This window comes from Hoplias malabaricus, chromosome 9 (assembly GCF_029633855.1).
Source record: "Hoplias malabaricus isolate fHopMal1 chromosome 9, fHopMal1.hap1, whole genome shotgun sequence".
NCBI classification, from domain to species: Eukaryota; Metazoa; Chordata; class Actinopteri; order Characiformes; family Erythrinidae; genus Hoplias; species Hoplias malabaricus.
In genome coordinates, this window is record NC_089808.1 from 13694357 (window position 1) to 13711666 (window position 17310).

At 37.6% G+C, this 17310-nt stretch overlaps 2 protein-coding genes across 2 annotated transcripts; both read right to left on the reverse strand.

Moving 5' to 3' along the window:
- Nucleotides 1-1241: 1241 nt before the first annotated feature.
- Nucleotides 1242-6791, reverse strand: LOC136707324 (uncharacterized). The gene is made up of 6 exons (XM_066681317.1): nucleotides 6659-6791; nucleotides 3066-3416; nucleotides 2571-2913; nucleotides 2360-2466; nucleotides 1545-1600; nucleotides 1242-1367 (listed from the first exon to the last, which is right to left on the reverse strand). Exons 1-6 carry the CDS (start codon nucleotides 6789-6791, stop codon nucleotides 1242-1244), a joined length of 1116 nt encoding a protein of 371 aa, XP_066537414.1.
- A 1527-nt stretch (nucleotides 6792-8318) lies between these two features.
- LOC136707325 (uncharacterized) lies at nucleotides 8319-16633 on the reverse strand. The gene is made up of 10 exons (XM_066681318.1): nucleotides 16618-16633; nucleotides 15661-16011; nucleotides 15166-15508; nucleotides 14955-15061; nucleotides 11706-11801; nucleotides 11433-11534; nucleotides 10920-10961; nucleotides 10268-10375; nucleotides 10015-10049; nucleotides 8319-8435 (listed from the first exon to the last, which is right to left on the reverse strand). Exons 1-10 carry the CDS (start codon nucleotides 16631-16633, stop codon nucleotides 8319-8321), a joined length of 1317 nt encoding a protein of 438 aa, XP_066537415.1.
- Nucleotides 16634-17310: the final 677 nt, after the last annotated feature.

Here is a 17310-nt window from a genome sequence, read left to right on the forward strand (position 1 = left end):
TCAATTCACACACACACACTGGCGAGAAGCGGCAGCCAAACGCGCACAGCGTACTCTCAACCAGAAACGACCGTCCACCTGGAGGACTGCATCGGGCACTAGGATTTCACCCAGGACAGAGCGCCAATCCATATCTGGGCACACACACATACACACTCATTAACTCACAAACCAGGACAGTTATTACAGAAGCCAATTCACCTACCCTCCATGTTTTTGGACTGTGGGAGGAAACCGGAGACCCCGGAGGAAACCCACGCAGACACGGGGAGAACATGGAAACTCCACCCAGATGGGACTTGAACCCAAGATCCCAGTGCTGGGAGGCGAACGTGCTAACCACCAAGCCACTGTGCCGCCCGCACTTAGTATTATCATTAACATTGTTTTTTGTATTAGCAATGAATTGTAGATATGAAATCATATAAAATCAACAACAAAAATACAGTATATGATGTATAGTACAAACTAACAAGCTGAGATGACACTTTCTTTTTATTTTCAGTGATCATATTTTTTAACCACGATTCTGATCATAATTGTTATAGATTTTGAGTGAAAGGAAGTAACACACCCTGGACAGGATGCCAGTCCATCTCAGGATATCATACACTCAGACATATTTTGAAAAGAATAACCACTTAGGGTCATTAGAAAAAAAAGTTTTTATTTCCTTAATAAATTTGGTATAAATCATGATATAATCACATTTACATTTGGTGTAGGCATTAAGCAAGTAACACGAGTGTGTTCCACTGTATTTAAAACAAACAAACAACAAGCAAACAAACAAACAAGCAAACAAAAACTTTATTCATTACTTAATTTTAAATGTGATATTTGTACACACACACATAAGACATAAATAGTGCCTGGCCAAAAAATGACTCGGGCTATAATACAGCCACAACAGAGCAGTATGTAAACACTGTGCCCACTCACTTTCCACTGTAATAGACACACCTGCCTTGTTAGTCCACCTTGTAGATGTAGACAGAGACAGTGGTTCATTTTTTGCTTCACAACTTTTTGTAGGTCATCCTCTAGTCCTCCATCAGTGAACACCGGACGCTGTTGACTGGGTATTTGTTCTTGGTGGACTATTCAGTACAGCAGTGACATCAAACACAGCACTGCTGTTAACTTCTAAGTGCACCTCTATGTTAAATAAAGCTGATAAAATGGACAAACCTGACTCTTATTTATAACTAATAAATAAAGAATTAGAATTGTTCCCATGTTCAGTTCAGACCGTTGACAGAGGTGTATATGACATTAGTGCCGGTGCCTGTCTGTGTCTCTCGCCTCTTGGATTTCCTTGAATGGAAACTAATTGCAGCGTAACTCAGCTCTCCTCTTTCCACATTCTGAAAGCAAACAGTCATGCTCTTATTGGATTAATTGTCAAACATTTCAACGCTTTGGTACAAAATGTGAACATATATATCATATATAATATCTGTGCATATGCATATATCAAACTGTGTAAATTATCTGTAGCTAAAGAAAATAGTGATTTTTTAAAATTTGGTTAATGTTTTTACCTCATTCACTGAAGAGGTCGTAGGAACAGATAAAGAATGTGATTGCGCTGTTTCATCTGTAAAATTAAAAAAAATAAAATAAAATAAAATAAAAAATTAACACCATAAGACTTGAAATTGTGATACAGACCGAGTGGGAATAGCGCTAATATAGAATTCATTATGAACAATTAACAAATTTCTCAGAGTATAATAAATGCTGTGAGTTATGTACAGCCACATTTTCAACAATCATCAACAATAAATCCCAGGCCCAATCACATAACTGCTGTTTCTCCTTTTGCTCTTTTTTAATGATGTGTCTTTGCACATTTACAGGGACAATTTGAAGTGTAGAATGAAGTAGCAGATCCTTTTTTTGTGTCTTTAGTGAACTGTGAAGCTTGGACCTTTGTACACACCCACACGTGATGAGTGTCCCCAAACATACCCACAAGAGACAAACTTAGAGCAATGTAAACGACTTGTCACTTGCTAGTGTGGAGTGTGTGGGGGGAGAAGGCCCTGGAGCTGTGTGGTAGTGACACTGCATTTACCCACCAATGTGGCACATTGTTTACTATAATTCATTATTACGTTTTGTGGCAGATTCTTAGCTTTAATTTATGTCACCCTTGTTATGACATGAACTTAATGACAGGATATTACATATGGTCCATACCTATGTTTTTTTTTGACATATTTGATAACTCTGTACTTCTTAAGGGGTAATTACTGCACCTATTTCATGTAGAGTGGCTGAAACCTCTTTTATACCTTTCTGGATTTGGAGGTGTTGGTATGTAATATGATCTATAAATCAGTCAATGACTTACCAGACATGCTGATATTCCTTTTCTTTGTTCTGGCAAACAAGAGGACAGCAATGATGATCAAACACAGTATATTTGATGATACCAAGGCCATGATCTTCCAGTTGGGACTGGTGTCTAAATTTGGATGTAAAAAAAAGTACTCTTTTGTTATCTACATGGGCTTTTGTACAACAAAGTATTATACGTCTAAATGGAGTTTAAATGGACCTACTGCTCACCAGTCAATTCCAGCTTGCTCCCATTCCCAAACAGTATCTGTCCACACACAGCCACAGCACAGTAGTAAGTTCCAGGGTCAGAGAGACTGTGGTTGGTCTTGGGGAGTTTGTAGACACAGCTCTGTGTAGGAGAATCAGTCTCAGAACTCCTGCTACACTGACTGTTAGTGTCTCCATGAGTGTAAATGATTCCTGCAGGAGATTCTCCTGGTGTGTGTCTGAACCAGTAGACACTGTGATCACCTGAACAGCTTTTACTCAGCATTGTACACTGCAGAGTCACAGAGCCTCCTGAGTGATGTGACTCCTTTAATTTCACACTGTCCTTTGTCTGGTCTATTGGTGTCAGATCAGTAAAATGATAATTATTGGATTTTAACTTTGGTCCTAGAGCGAGAAATTGGATAAAATTCACCAAACACATTAAATTAGTAGCTTTTAGAGGAGCGTGTTGTATAAAATTGGCAAAATCATAAAGTGAGACTAACCTTGAGATTCGAGGAATACTCCTTTACTGAAAATAACAAGGTCGTAATCCCGAGCAGCACAGTAATATAATCCAGAGTCTGCTTCACTTGTGTCTGTGAGTGTTAAATTAAGCTCTGTTCCTTTTTTGTCTGCTGTAAATCTTTTTTCATGCAAAAAGTCCCCATGAAATACAGGCGCAGTTCCAGAGTAAAGAGTGACGATGCAAGTTGGTGCCTCTCCCAGAGACTGTCTGAACCAGGAGAAATAGTTCTCGTGAAATTCTTCAATTTTGCAGTTTAAAGTTATGGTCCCACCTGGAACAAATGTCCTCAGCGTTTCAGACTGAACTACTGAAACACATGAGACGATGTCTGAGGGAAAACAGTCACTGTCAGATTTATCTTTTCATCCAGATGTTCTTGTTTATATTTCTCAAAAATTGCGTGTATATATGTCATATGTTATTAAATATATTGTTATAAATTTGCTTACCTGTGTGTAGAAGTATCATAAAACTCAAAATGACTACAATCATGTCTGAAGATCCTTTTGAACACAGGACACTCCTTACGTACTGCTTGCCAGAAGTGTGTGAGAGAGCTCGGTGTTTTTGGGCGTCTTTTTAAAGTGCGATATAGATGAGGTCTGTCAAGCCTCATTGGCTGTTGTATTTCACTAACAGAAACTATCACCTTTATGAGCATTTTCCAGTAATAATTTGACCATTTTTTTTTTTACTGTTGGCTCAATTTCATGCTAGCTTTCTGAGGCCTGTAAGAATCTTTTAAATATTTATATTTAGCATTGAAATATATTGGATTGCCAGATTATTTTTCTATTATTGACAAGTTTCAAGAATATTTTAAAACTATATTTCATATTGTCATGTTTGTGGTGTGTTTTTTCTTGTGGTGTAATAATGATTTCCACTGCATGGCACCTACTCTGCTTGATTCTACTCAGCTCTACTTGCTATTAGCTCCATGGTCCCCAGTAGCTTTTGAATTAAAACAGCCAGGGACCTGGGATTTGTGGATTCGAGTCCCTTTCCGAGTGACTGACTGTGAGGAGTTTGTTGTGTTCTCCCCATGTCTGCGTGGGTTTCCTCCAGGTGCACTGGTTTCCAGCTACGGTCCAAAAAACACATGTTGGTATGTGGATTGGCTACTCAAGTGTCCATAGGTGTGGCTGTGTGAGTGAATGTGTGTCACACTGTGAAGGACTGGCGCCCCCTACATGGTATGTTCCTGCCTTGCACTCAGTGATTCCAGGTAGGTTCTGGACCCACTGTGACCATGATCAGGATAAGCGGTTACAGAAAATGAATGAATCATTTTATTTACACAAACACATATGAAACCAAAATTATTTACACATAAAATGTTCCCACTATGACTTTTCCTCTTGTACTAGTCTCATTTAAACATATTTTCTGTCCAACCCCTTAAGAAGCATAAAAACCTTTATATTCTACTATTTGCCAATCAACAGAGATGCATGAATTACTGGGAATATAAAAATTAGGTAAGAAATTGAACTGGTCTGACATTCTCTAGTTTACTGTTCCAAAATCTCAGTGAGGTAACAGTAAAGGCATGACCTCTTTTTAGTGAAGCCATACCACATTGTATCATTTCCACAGTGTACTTGCTTCAGCCATAACATGAAATGACCTACTTGTTTCTACAGTAATTGTCCATTTTATCAACTGCACTTACCATAAAAGTACTCTGCATGATTGTATAGCCTTATTTCATGCTATATCATGCTCTAAAAGAAAAGGTGTGAGTCAGAGAATTGTCAGATCTAAGTGCAGTGATATGATTGGCCAAACAGTAGTATGACTGACACTTGCCTTAGATGTGCTTGCTAGGATATCTAGGTTCCTCAAACACAGATTTAAATGCAGTTGTCGTTTACTATGTGAATTTTAAGCCCTAATACATCAGTTTTTGTTTAAATATAATGTTCATGACCTTAATTATGTAGTTTGCAATGGTGGGTTTATGTCTGGGCACTTGATGCGCAACAGACACCTACACAACAAAAATTCAGAATGGTTTCATTAACATGTCAGTTCCTTAATATGGGGTGCATGATGCAATGCACATTTAACAGTGTGTGGGTTTTGAGTACTCAACACACTCTCAGTCGAGCTGAAAGGTGGGTTTGGGGCAGGCAGCTCACCGTCAGCATTTCTCTGGGCCCAACACAAACTCAGTTTACTGCCTGTCAAGTCACAGGCCCTTAGACTAGGGTGACCAAACGTCCTCTATTACCCGGACGTGTCCTCTTTTTTACACTTAAAAAAATGTCCGAGCGGAATTTCACAAACGTATGGGATTTTGTTTTTCTAGAGCTTGCATAGAATTTCGAGAAGCTTTTCGTTCACAAACTACTCCCGCCCTCCCCTACTCCATTTGGTTTGCTTGAGTGAGAAGGGGGAGTGGTGAAGTAGCCTAGTATCTTCGGATTGCACGGTTTGACTGTAGCGCTACTGTGATTGGTCAATAACATTCTCTGTAATTTAATTGGTCGGTCTGCACGTCAGTAGTCCTTGTTTACGTCAGGCAAAGCTCATGTACCTACCCTCATCTCGAGCAGCTATGCCAAAACGTAAATGTAAATGTTTTGTGTAGCAAATAAAGGTGTAAAGGACCTAAAAGCACAGGGTTTTAAAAGTTCAAATACTTGTTAAATACATAAAAAAAATCTTTCCTCTGCTTCACAGAAATGTGTTTTTCGCGGGTGGTCTTGGAACATATCCCCTGCGAAAAACGAGGGATCACTGTTTTATATATATACATATATATATATAGTGCCTGGCCAAAAGATGACAGACTTTTATTCTGCCATCACAGAATTTGTAAACACTGTGCCCACTCACTTTCCACTGTATTAGACACACCTGCCTTGTTGGTCCACCTTGTAGATATAAACTCATAGACTGTAGCTCATCTGCTGCTGCACAGTTTGTGTTGGTCATCTTTTAGTCTTCCATCAGTGGACACTGGATGCTGTTGGCTAGATGTTGCTTGGTGGACTATTCAGTGCAGCAGTGACATCAAACACAGCACTGCTGTGAACTGCTAAGTGCACCTCTATGTTAAATGAAGCTGATAAAATGGACAAACCTTACTCTTATTTTGCTAGTACGGACCACGCCCGCAGAGGCTGAAACGGGGAGGCAAACTCAGAAGTCTTTTGGGGAAGAGTTTAGGGCGGCTTATGAATGCGTGTGAAGCCGGACCCCCCCGTTAGATAAAGTAATATGAGAAAAGGGTGGAGATGGGGTGGAGGTGGGAGCGAGTTTAAAACAGGAGGCTCAGTGGGCTTGATAAAGACCGAACACGGCTCCGAATATGGGGATCAGCAGGAATGACTCAGCGCGGAGGAGCAAGCTGACGTCGTGAAGCAGTCGAGTCGAGATCCGTCTCCTGAACTGAATGAGGCGAGTTTGTCTGTCGCAGGAATGACGTGAATTTGCAGGGTATATATAGGGCTGAGAGGAGGAGTTCGGGCGTGGTCCTACTCCCAAAATTATGTTATTAGCATAACTTCACTTATAACTAATAAATAAATAATTAGAATTGTTCCCATGTTCAGTTCAGACCGTTGACAGAGGTGTATATGACATTAGTGCCTGTGCCTGTCTGTGTCTCTCGCCTCTTGGATTTCCTTGAATGGAAGCTAATTGCAGCGTAACTCAGCTCTCCTCTTTCCACATTCTGAAAGCAAAGAGTCATGCTCTTATTAGATTAATTGTTAAACATTTCAATGCTTTGGTACAAAATGTGAACATATATATCATATATAATATCTCTGCATAAGCATATATCATACTGTGTAAATGATCTGTAGCTAATGAAAATAGTGATTTATTTTTTTTTTTTCCTTTGGTTAATGTTTTTACCTCATTCACTGAAGAGGTCGTAGGAACAGATAAAGAATGTGATTGTGTTTTTTTCATCTGTAAAAAAAAAAATAACACCTTAAGACTTGAAATTGTGATACAGACCGAGTGGGAATCGTGCTAATATAGAATTTATTATGAACAATTAAAAAATTTCTCATTTGTAATAAATGCTGTAGTAGTAATGACACAAGAACATTAACCAAAGCAGAAACATTAGTGAGTTGCACACTCAGACAGTTAGGTTTCTATGACCATAGCAGAAATATAAAGTTTCGGGAAAATGCTCCTGGCGAGTGATACCCATTCCGGTCCAGACATCTGATAAATGTCAACATATGTGCTTTTGGAATTGGACGTATATTACTATACATGGATTTCCCTCATATCCAGCCTATCTTTGTTACCAGTGAACATGCTTGACATATGACGTGCTTTTCTTACAATAACAGTCACTTATTGTCATAATACACATAAAAGTAATACAATGTTTGTTTTTAGTTTACTCTCATAATGTCTGATTTGACTTTTTTTGGAGTTGTTTAACTATGCCACTGAAGAGGAAACTGTGAGGTCTTTAGAAGAATACTCTTGAGAAAAACTGATTGTGAAGTTCAGTTAAACTAGTAGTGGCTAATTGTCAGGTTTCGGAATCAACCATTGTGATGGAGACAAAAACAAACAAACAAACAAAAAAATAAAATAAATAAAGTGCAAAGAGTGTAAACAATCCTTGTGCTCTGTAGTGGTTGTTCTAATAGGGAAGACAACACACCTAACTTAGACTTTAGAAGCACAACACAGGAAACAAAAATGTTTATAAAAGTTATAAATACAGTTGTATAGGAACTGAGAAAATGAATATAAATTTAATAAAAAAAATACATTTTACTTACACAAACAAATGCAAAATCAGTGATTTACAAATAATGACTAGTTTAGTCCAACTTTAACTTAACCACTTGTACTAGTCAAACAGACATTACACATGATCTGTCCCAGAAAAACATTCGTGCACTGCTATATTCCAGTCAACAGAGATGTATTTTCAGCTTTAAATTAAAAACCATCACTGAAGGGGCTCGTAAGATGAGTACAAGCATTGACCCAGTGGGTGGGTGCTTTATGTGGTGGCCTTCTTTTAGCTGATGTAGCAGATTTGGGCAATTATCTTTTGCATCTCAGTTGTGTTCAGCTGAGTTGGGTGGAATGTGTAGGCTAATTGTAAAGGGGAAAAAAAAGATTCTGGAAAACTATATTAACATCTACCAAATCTAGGAGAATTTTAGCCAGAAGGACACATGGAGATCAGTGTTAGTATTTTATTAACATGAGGTTTGCACATTAGATTTATTGTGAGTTATGATTCCTGTTGGTGTCGCACAGCTCCATATATGACTGATTTCCCACTGGTCTTCGGTACAGTCCTCTTCTGTTTCTTATCAAATGTGAGTGCAGCATAGTTTACATTATCCATCTGTGGTTTAACATAAATAAAACACATGTTAAACATCACATTCAGTCAGAAATTTAGGAACACAGTATTTATTGTGAAGAGATCAATGATGTCCAGGTGTATATATATAACCCAAAGTGAGCTTTGATTTGACAGTAACATGCACACTCTATATAACCTTAAATGGAACATTTTATGATAAATTCACTTTCTCAGTGCATGTGCAAACTCATATGGGGATCTGGAGCTCCTACCAATGAACAAACTTTAAATAAAACACCTTGTCTGTTTTTAGATGGCTGCCTAAATAAAATAAAATGAGCCATTCTGTGTTTTTTTTTTTAGTGTAGAGTCTATAGACTTGTCCTGCCTACCCATCTGAGAATTTACAATCACATCGCTGTACCCTGGTTTATGTGAGAGCATTAAGATAATGTTAAATGGTGTCAAACAAACACAGCATGCAAAAAGATATGAGTCCTGATTAAATATGCCAAAAACATTTTTTGTTAAATGGCCAGGTTGAAGGCATCACCATTGCCCTTCATATTCCACCACAGACACATAGAGATACTGCATGATATTTAGTCACACTATAAGATATGATCAGCAGACATTGCGACAAACACCCAGATGTAGCCATCATCTTGGCTGGCAACTTTAACAAGGCAAACGTCAAATAAGTTATGCATAATTTCTACCAGAATATAACATTTCCATCAAGAACACAGTAGTACACTGGATTATAGTTACAAATCATCTAAAAACTCTTACAAAGCTGCCTCTCTCCTGGCTGTGCTCTCTCCTCTCTTCTGATCACTTCATATTTCTAAAGGCTAAAACAGGAAGATCAGAAAATTATGACATTGGATTTATTATGAGCTTCATATCCAAATGGACTGATTATAATGTTCCCATGGTGACTGTTGGTCTTTCCTAATCAGAAACCATGGATATATACCATTCCATACAGTGAAGGTTTAAGCTCTGGGGATATGACACGATACATATCAGGGTCATACAAAGTAAGAAAAGCAGTTCAGGGAGATGGTACAGTGAAAAGAGGAGGCTGACAGACACACATTGACTGCTATGGAGTTGAAATATTTCAACACTTTTTAAGCACAGACGCTCATAGCTTTAACCCTATTGTGAAATTTGCTGATGACACAGTGGTGTAATGCCTCATCTCAAACAAAACTAAGACTACTTGGAAGGTGGAATTTCTGCCATTATGTTGTGACGTCAAGAAGCTGGTGCTGAATCTCCCCAATACATTTTGTCTTGTTTAAAAAAATATATATTTTTTCTTATTATCTTTAATTGTGTCTCACTGCAGCCACTGGTACTTTAACTAACTAGAGTTTTTGTTTCTTGCTTGTGCTCCTTGGCACTCAGGTCAGGGGAACAGTGGCTAATTTCCATTAAAAAGGAACAGACTCTGAAACCAGTTCTGAACAAAACTGTTTATACGGTGGGAGAACAGTCTTTTGTTTGTGTTTTTGTTTATATGTGAAGTCAGTCTTTATGGTCACTATATAATGGTAACATGACTTTGAACGCCTTCACTCACACACACACAAACTTAACCAACACTTACTTTGTCAGCTGCACTATTGGCTTCAACTCTTTCACCTGCAAGAAATTATCCAAAAACAAAATCCACATTAAATAAATGTTGACTATACATACAAAATATTAGTTTATTATATATTATGTATTTATATAGTCTGTTATGTTAAACATGGTTAAAAAGAGTATTTCCTATTCATCAAACAGGTCTTTTTACAATTATGGATATATAGAGATATTTGTTGCTTCTGTAATTCAGCATTTTAGGCAGTGGTCCTTACCTGCTCTTTTCTTCCTTAGAAAGTGACAAAGCCAAATGATTAGAAATATCCATGCTACATGAGTCACTGCTAGCACCACCACTAGGATTTCCGATACACGCATCTTCCCTAGTGTCACAAAAAACAAGAAAACTGTCATTTATTTGAAGCCCTGAGCAGGGGCCATTGTGGAGAATTTAGTTTAATCTGAGTTACTTGTCCATTCTGTAAGGTATTTCACAGTTTTAAATTCAACTTTAAAGAATTTTAAACATAATGACGTGTTGTACACAAAACAGGATTTTTTTCATATCTGTCAAATTTATTTGTTTCAGATCTTCAAAATTGATTAAATATTTGAAAGAGACAAGGGCAGCCCAAATAAACACAGCATGTGCAGACATTTGTCATTTAAATAAGTAGCAAAATCTTTTGTATGTCTTCTTGTATTCTGTTACTGGATCTCAAATCATAAAATGACAAATAGGCAAAACTAAAATCAATATTAGAGTAGTTAAATTTTTTTGACTGCATTGTATAAAAACCTAGATTGAATTAAGCTATAGAATTAAGATCATTATGATATTTAGACCACAAATAAAAATAGAGTGGCATTTATTTCATGACAAATTGATTTTATTGAATGTTAAGCTAATGACATAGTCACACTCACCATCTTTCTCTTCATTGTCTTTGACTGGAATGTTTGGTGAAACTGTTGTAAAATAGATAGATATCAGTAATAAAATAATTGTAACTCAGAAAATGTATTAATTATTAGAACCTATTAAAAATGAGTGGACCCCAAAGACACAATTTAGCTGAAGAATTATAGATATACAATTTTGTTTGATTTGTTTTTCAATCCTCTTATATGTAGAAATAGATCCATGGATAGATCTATTTAGTCTATTTACACAGTTAATTCACCAGTGTTAAATCAACACTATTAATGTTAAATTAACACTGTTAGTGTAATAATTTAACACTCTCAGTGTTAAGTTATCACTAATAGTGTTGATTTAACACTGGTGTATTTACTGTGTATCTATGTATTAAATAGATACATGGTATGACAGCTAAAATATATATATTATATTTTTGCAATTTCTAAAAACATTGTTTCTGATAGTGACAGGTTTGTTCTTTCTGTGTTCACATTTAGATCCAGCTTTTTCATACTCACCATCAGTGTGTTCTTCAAGGATCAGCTTAGTCCCATTTTCAAAAATGAGCTCTCCAAAATTATACGATCCACAGTAGTATGTTGCAACATCGGTAGGTTCCACTGATGAAAATGTCAGATTGAAGGTCTTTTTATTCCATGTGGCTGTGATTCTGGACTGGTTTTGAAATTGTTCACACATTGCCACATCACTTGCAAATCTTTTAACTGCTGCTATACACACTGGAGCTTGGTTCAGAGGAAATTTGATCCACATTAAATAGAAGTGCTTACTTTCCTGGGGGCTGCACGCAAAACTGGTGTGAAGTCCAGTCTGGACCTTCACTGTTGACTCCAGCTCTGGTAGAAAATGTTCAGCATTGCATCCACCTTAAGAGGATAATCAAATGCTATTTTAAAGTTATATCATAAAATACTAAATTAAGAATTATTAACCATACTCCAACATTTCTCATTTCATTCTCATCCTTTATTATTTCAGATTTGTTTGTACCTCATAGGTATTAGACAGATATACAGTAGATATATAATACTTACACTGGGTCAGAGCCAGAAAAGTTAGATAGAATACTCCAGACATATTTCATTTGTTTGAAAGATGACCCTCCTGTTTTGCTTTCAAACTGCCCTTGGTTTGGTGGAAAATATTGTGGTGGGACTGTGATATTTTTACATGCATCTTATCACGATTGGCCAGAAAAACATGTTCAAAAATTTTAGGGAGGCGTGGCCCTTTAACCCTTTAATATCCCAGCCTATCACCCCGCCCCTGCAAATAGAGGAAGTGTTTAGTGAGTGCTAATACTTCAGTGTTGGCTTTGTTCTGGGCTTAGAGCAAGGTCGTTTCTACAGCTGAAGTGCTACCTCAAAGCTACTGTGATTAGCAGCAGTGCTCACAGTCCAGGGATTTACTTTGTCTTCAGGCAGGTGTCTGAGACTATGGATATTAGAGTGAGTCAGGCTTTCTGGAAACTCAGTGATGTAGAAAAGGAGTGTGTGAGTTAACTGCAGCAGCGTAGCAGTGCTGAGGAAGACTGAGAACTTTGTTTCCATGAGGAATTGCTTTGGACTGGTCTGAGAAATTGAGTTCACTGATCCACCACAGAATCTTCTTACCACTGTGGTGCATCCTGAAGGAATCGTAGGACTTTAGTGGACTGCACACTGACTTGTGCTAGTTATATATTGTTCAGAGTGATTAGCATGGTGACACTACAAGACTCTACAAGACCCACTGCGACCCTGAAGAGCATGTGGTTACAGAAGATGAATGAATGAATGTTCTCTAAACTAAAATATGCTGTCCAGTGTAGGCCTCCCATTAAACAGTGAACCCAGTCTGGGAAAGACATAGATCGCTTTTAGCTTGGTAATATAACATTGAACATTTCATAGAGACACTGAATCAAACATAGTATCATCATCATTGCCAGGCCCAGCTCATGACAATATAGGCCTTAAGGGACAAATGTTTGTTGGGCTCTCAATTGGCTCCCTTTTTTCCTGATGGACAAGCATATGTGTGTGACTCATGCTGGGGCATGGATGAAAAGAGTGTAGTCACTGCCTAACATGCCTTAGGTGCAGGTCGTGGCAAAGGAAGACACACAGGGGCAAAAGGCAAAAACCTAAACCAAGAACAGTGAAAACGCTAACAGGTCACATCAGGGTTGTGTCAGCAATCTGACTACACTACCATCATAATACCTAGTCAGAAACTGAAAACCAAAATCTAAATGAATCTAAAAGAATAACCACGTAGGTTCATTAGGAATAAAAGTTTTTATTTCCTTAATAAATTTGGTATAAATCATGATATAATCACATTTTGTCACAACAGTGTGTTCCACTGTATTTAAAACAATCAAACAAACAAGCAAACAAAAACTTTATTCGTTAATTAATTTTAAATGTGATATTTGTGTATAGATATGGTCACACACACACACACACACATAAGACATAAATAGTGCCTGGCCAAAAAATGACTCGGGCTATAATACAGCCACAACAGAGCAGTATGTAAACAGTGTGCCCACTCACTTTCCACTGTATTAGACACACCTGCCTTGTTAGTCCACCTTGTAGATGTAGACAGAGACAGTAGCTCATTTTTTGCTTCACAATTTTTTGTAGGTCATCCTCTAGTCCTCCATCAGTGAACACCGGACGCTGTTGACTGGGTATTTTTTCTTGGTGGAAAACAGTAGTGACATCAAACACAGCACTGCTGTGAACTGCTAAGTGAACCTCTGTTAAATGAAGCTGATAAAATGGACAAACCTGACTCTTATTTATAACTAATAAATAAAGAATAGAAATGTTCCCATGTTCAGTTCAGACCGTTGACAGAGGTGTAAATGACATTAGTGCCTGTGTCTGTCTGTGTCTCTCACCTCTTGGATTTCCTTGAATGGAAACTAATTGCAGCGTAACTCAGCTCTCCTCTTTCCACATTCTGAAAGCAAACAGTAGTGCTCTTATTAGATTAATTGTCATACATTTCAACGCTTTGGTACAAAATGTAAACATATATATGATATATAATATCTCTGCATATGCATATATCAAACTGTGTAAATGATCTGTAGCTAATGAAAATAGTAATTTTTTTTATTTGGTTAATGTTTTTACCTCATTCACTGAAGAGGTCGTAGGAACAGATAAAGAATGTGATTGTGCTGTTTCATCTGTAAAATTAAAATAAAATAAAAAATTAACACCATAAGACTTGAAATTGTGATACAGACCGAGTGGGAATAGCGCTAATATAGAATTCATTATGAACAATGAACAAATTTCTCAGAGTATAATAAATGCTGTGAGTTATGTACAGCCACATTTTCAACAATCATCACCAATAAATCCCAGGCCCAATCACAGATGTGGTGGTCAGAAGTCCCCAGTGTCAGAACTACCTTTTCATTCCTGTTCTCAACAGTGTGGTTTTAAATGTTGAAAAGAAGCTCATAACTGCTGTTTCTCCTTTTGCTCTTTTTTAATGATGTGTCTTTGCACATTTACAGGGACAATTTGAAGTGTAAAATGAAGTAGCAGATCCTTTTTTGTGTCTTTAGTGAACTGTGAAGCTTGGACCTTTGTACACACCCACACGTGACGAGTGGCTCCAAACATACCCACAAGAGGCAAACTTACAGCGATGTAAGCGACTTGTCACTTGCTAGTGTGGAGTGTGTGGGGGGAGAAGGCCCTGGAGCTGTGTGGTAGTGACACTGCATTTACCCACCAATGTGGCACATTGTTTACTATAATTCATTATTACGTTTTGTGGCAGATTCTTAGCTTTAATTTATGTCGCCCTTGTTATGACATGAACTTAATGACAGGATATTACATATGGTCCATACCTATGTTTTTTTTTTACATATTTGATAACTCTGTACTTCTTAAGGGGTAATTACTGCACCTATTTCATGTAGAGTGGCTGAAACCTCTTTTATCCCTTTCTGGATTTGGAGGTGTTGGTATGTAATATGATCTATAAATCAGTCAATGACTTACCAGACATGCTGATATTCCTTTTCTTTGTTCTGGCAAACAAGAGGACAGCAATGATGATCAAACACAGTATATTTGATGATACCAAGGCCATGATCTTCCAGTTAGGACTGGTGTCTAAATTTGGATGTAAAAAAAAGTACTCTTTTGTTATCTACATGGGCTTTTGTACAACAAAGTATTATACGTCTAAATGGAGTTTAAATGGACCTACTGCTCACCAGTCAATTCCAGCTTGCTCCCATTCCCAAACAGTATCTGTCCACACACAGCCACAGCACAGTAGTAAGTTCCAGGGTCAGAGAGACTGAGGTTGGTCTTGGGGAGTTTGTAGACACAGCTCTGTGTAGGAGAATCAGTCTCAGAACTCCTGCTACACTGACTGTTAGTGTCTCCATGAGTGTAAATGATTCCTGCAGGAGATTCTCCTGGTGTGTGTCTGAACCAGTAGACACTGTAATCTCGTGAACAGCTTTCACTCAGCATTGTACACTGCAGAGTCACAGAGTCTCCTGAGTGATGTGACTCCTTTAATTTCACACTGTCCTTTGTCTGGTCTATTGGTGTCAGATCAGTAAAATGATAATTATTGGATTTTAATTTTGGTCCTAGAGAGAGAAATTGGATAAAATTAAACAAACACATCAAATTAGTAGCTTCTAGAGGAGTGTGTTGTATAAAATTGGCAAAATCATAAAGTGAGACTAACCTTGAGATTCGAGGAATACTTCTTTACTGAAAATAACAAGGTCGTAATCCAGAGCAGCACAGTAATATAATCCAGAGTCTGCCTCTCTTGTGTCTGTGAGTGTTAAATTAAGCTCTGTTCCTTTTTTGTCTGCTGTAAATCTTTTTTCATGCAAAAAGTCCCCATGAAATACAGGCGCAGTTCCAGAGTAAAGAGTGACGATGCAAGTTGGTGCCTCTCCCAGAGACTGTCTGAACCAGGAGAAATAGTTCTCGTGAAATTCTTCAATTTTGCAGTTTAAAGTTATGGTCCCACCTGGAACAAATGTCCTCAGCGTTTCAGACTGAACTACTGAAACACATGAGACGATGTCTGAGGGAAAACAGTCACTGTCAGATTTATCTTTTCATCCAGATGTTCTTGTTTATATTTCTCAATAATTGCGTGTATATATGTCATATGTTATTAAATATATTGTTATAAATTTGCTTACCTGTGTGTAGAAGTATCATAAAACTCAAAATGACTACAATCATGTCTGAAGATCCTTTTGAACACAGGACACTCCTTACGTACTGCTTGCCAGAAGTGTGTGAGAGAGCTCGGTGTTTTTGGGCATCTTTTTAAAGTGCGATATAGATGAGGTCTGTCAAGCCTCATTGGCTGTTTTATTTCACTAACAGAAACCTTATTTCACAAAATCACCTTTATGAGCATTTTCCAGTAATAATTTGACCATTTTTTTTACTGTTGGCTCAATTTCATGCTAGCTTTCTGAGGCCTGTAAGAATCTTTTAAATATTTATATTTAGCATTGAAATATATTGGATTGCCAGATTTTTTTTCTATTATTGACAAGTTTCAGAATATTTTAAAACTATATTTCATATTGTCATGTTTGTGGTGTGTTTTTTCTTGTGGTGTAATAATGATTTCCACTGCATGGCACCTACTCTGCTTGATTCTACTCAGCTCTACTTGCTATTAGCTCCATGGTCCCCAGTAGCTTTTGAATTAAAACAGCCAGGGACCTGGGATTTGTGGATTCGAGTCCCTTTCCGAGTGACTGACTGTGAGGAGTTTGTTGTGTTCTCCCCATGTCTGCGTGGGTTTCCTCCAGGTGCACTGGTTTCCAGCTACGGTCCAAAAAACACATGTTGGTAGGTGGATTGGCTACTCAAGTGTCCATAGGTGTGGCTGTGTGAGTGAATGTGTGAATGTGTGTCACACTGTGAAGGACTGGCGCCCCCTACATGGTATGTTCCTGCCTTGCGCTCAGTGATTCTAGGTAGGTTCTGGACCCACTGTGACCATGATCAGGATAAGCGGTTACAGAAAATGAATGAATCATTTTATTTACACAAACACATATGAAACCAAAATTATTTACACATAAAATGTTCCCACTATGACTTTTCCTCTTGTACTAGTCTCATTTAAACATATTTTCTGTCCAACCCCTTAAGAAGCATAAAAACCTTTATATTCTACTATTTGCCAATCAACAGAGATGCATGAATTACTGGGAATATACAAATTAGGTAAGAAATTGAACTGGTCTGACATTCTCTAGTTTACTGTTCCAAAATCTCAGTGAGGTAACAGTAAAGGCATGACCTCTTTTTAGTGAAGCTATACCACATTGTATCATTTCCACAGTGTACTTGCTTC

What these genes read in the sequence shown, in the direction of transcription:
- LOC136707325 (XM_066681318.1), bottom strand. An exon ending in TGCGTGCAGCCCCCAGGAAA is followed by an intron (nt 11,535 to 11,705) that starts GTAAGCACTTCT and finishes CATTTTCATCAG; the next exon opens with TGGAACCTACCGATGTTGCA. An exon ending in CCTTGAAGAACACACTGATG is followed by an intron (nt 10,962 to 11,432) that starts GTGAGTATGAAA and finishes ATTTTACAACAG; the next exon opens with TTTCACCAAACATTCCAGTC.
- LOC136707324 (XM_066681317.1), bottom strand. Translation starts at nt 6,791, where the DNA reads ATGACTCTTTGCTTTCAGAATGTGGAAAGAGGAGAGCTGAGTTACGCT. An exon ending in AGTATTCCTCGAATCTCAAG is followed by an intron (nt 2,914 to 3,065) that starts GTTAGTCTCACT and finishes TGACACCAATAG; the next exon opens with ACCAGACAAAGGACAGTGTG. An exon ending in CGACCTCTTCAGTGAATGAG is followed by an intron (nt 1,368 to 1,544) that starts GTAAAAACATTA and finishes GTTTGCTTTCAG; the next exon opens with AATGTGGAAAGAGGAGAGCT.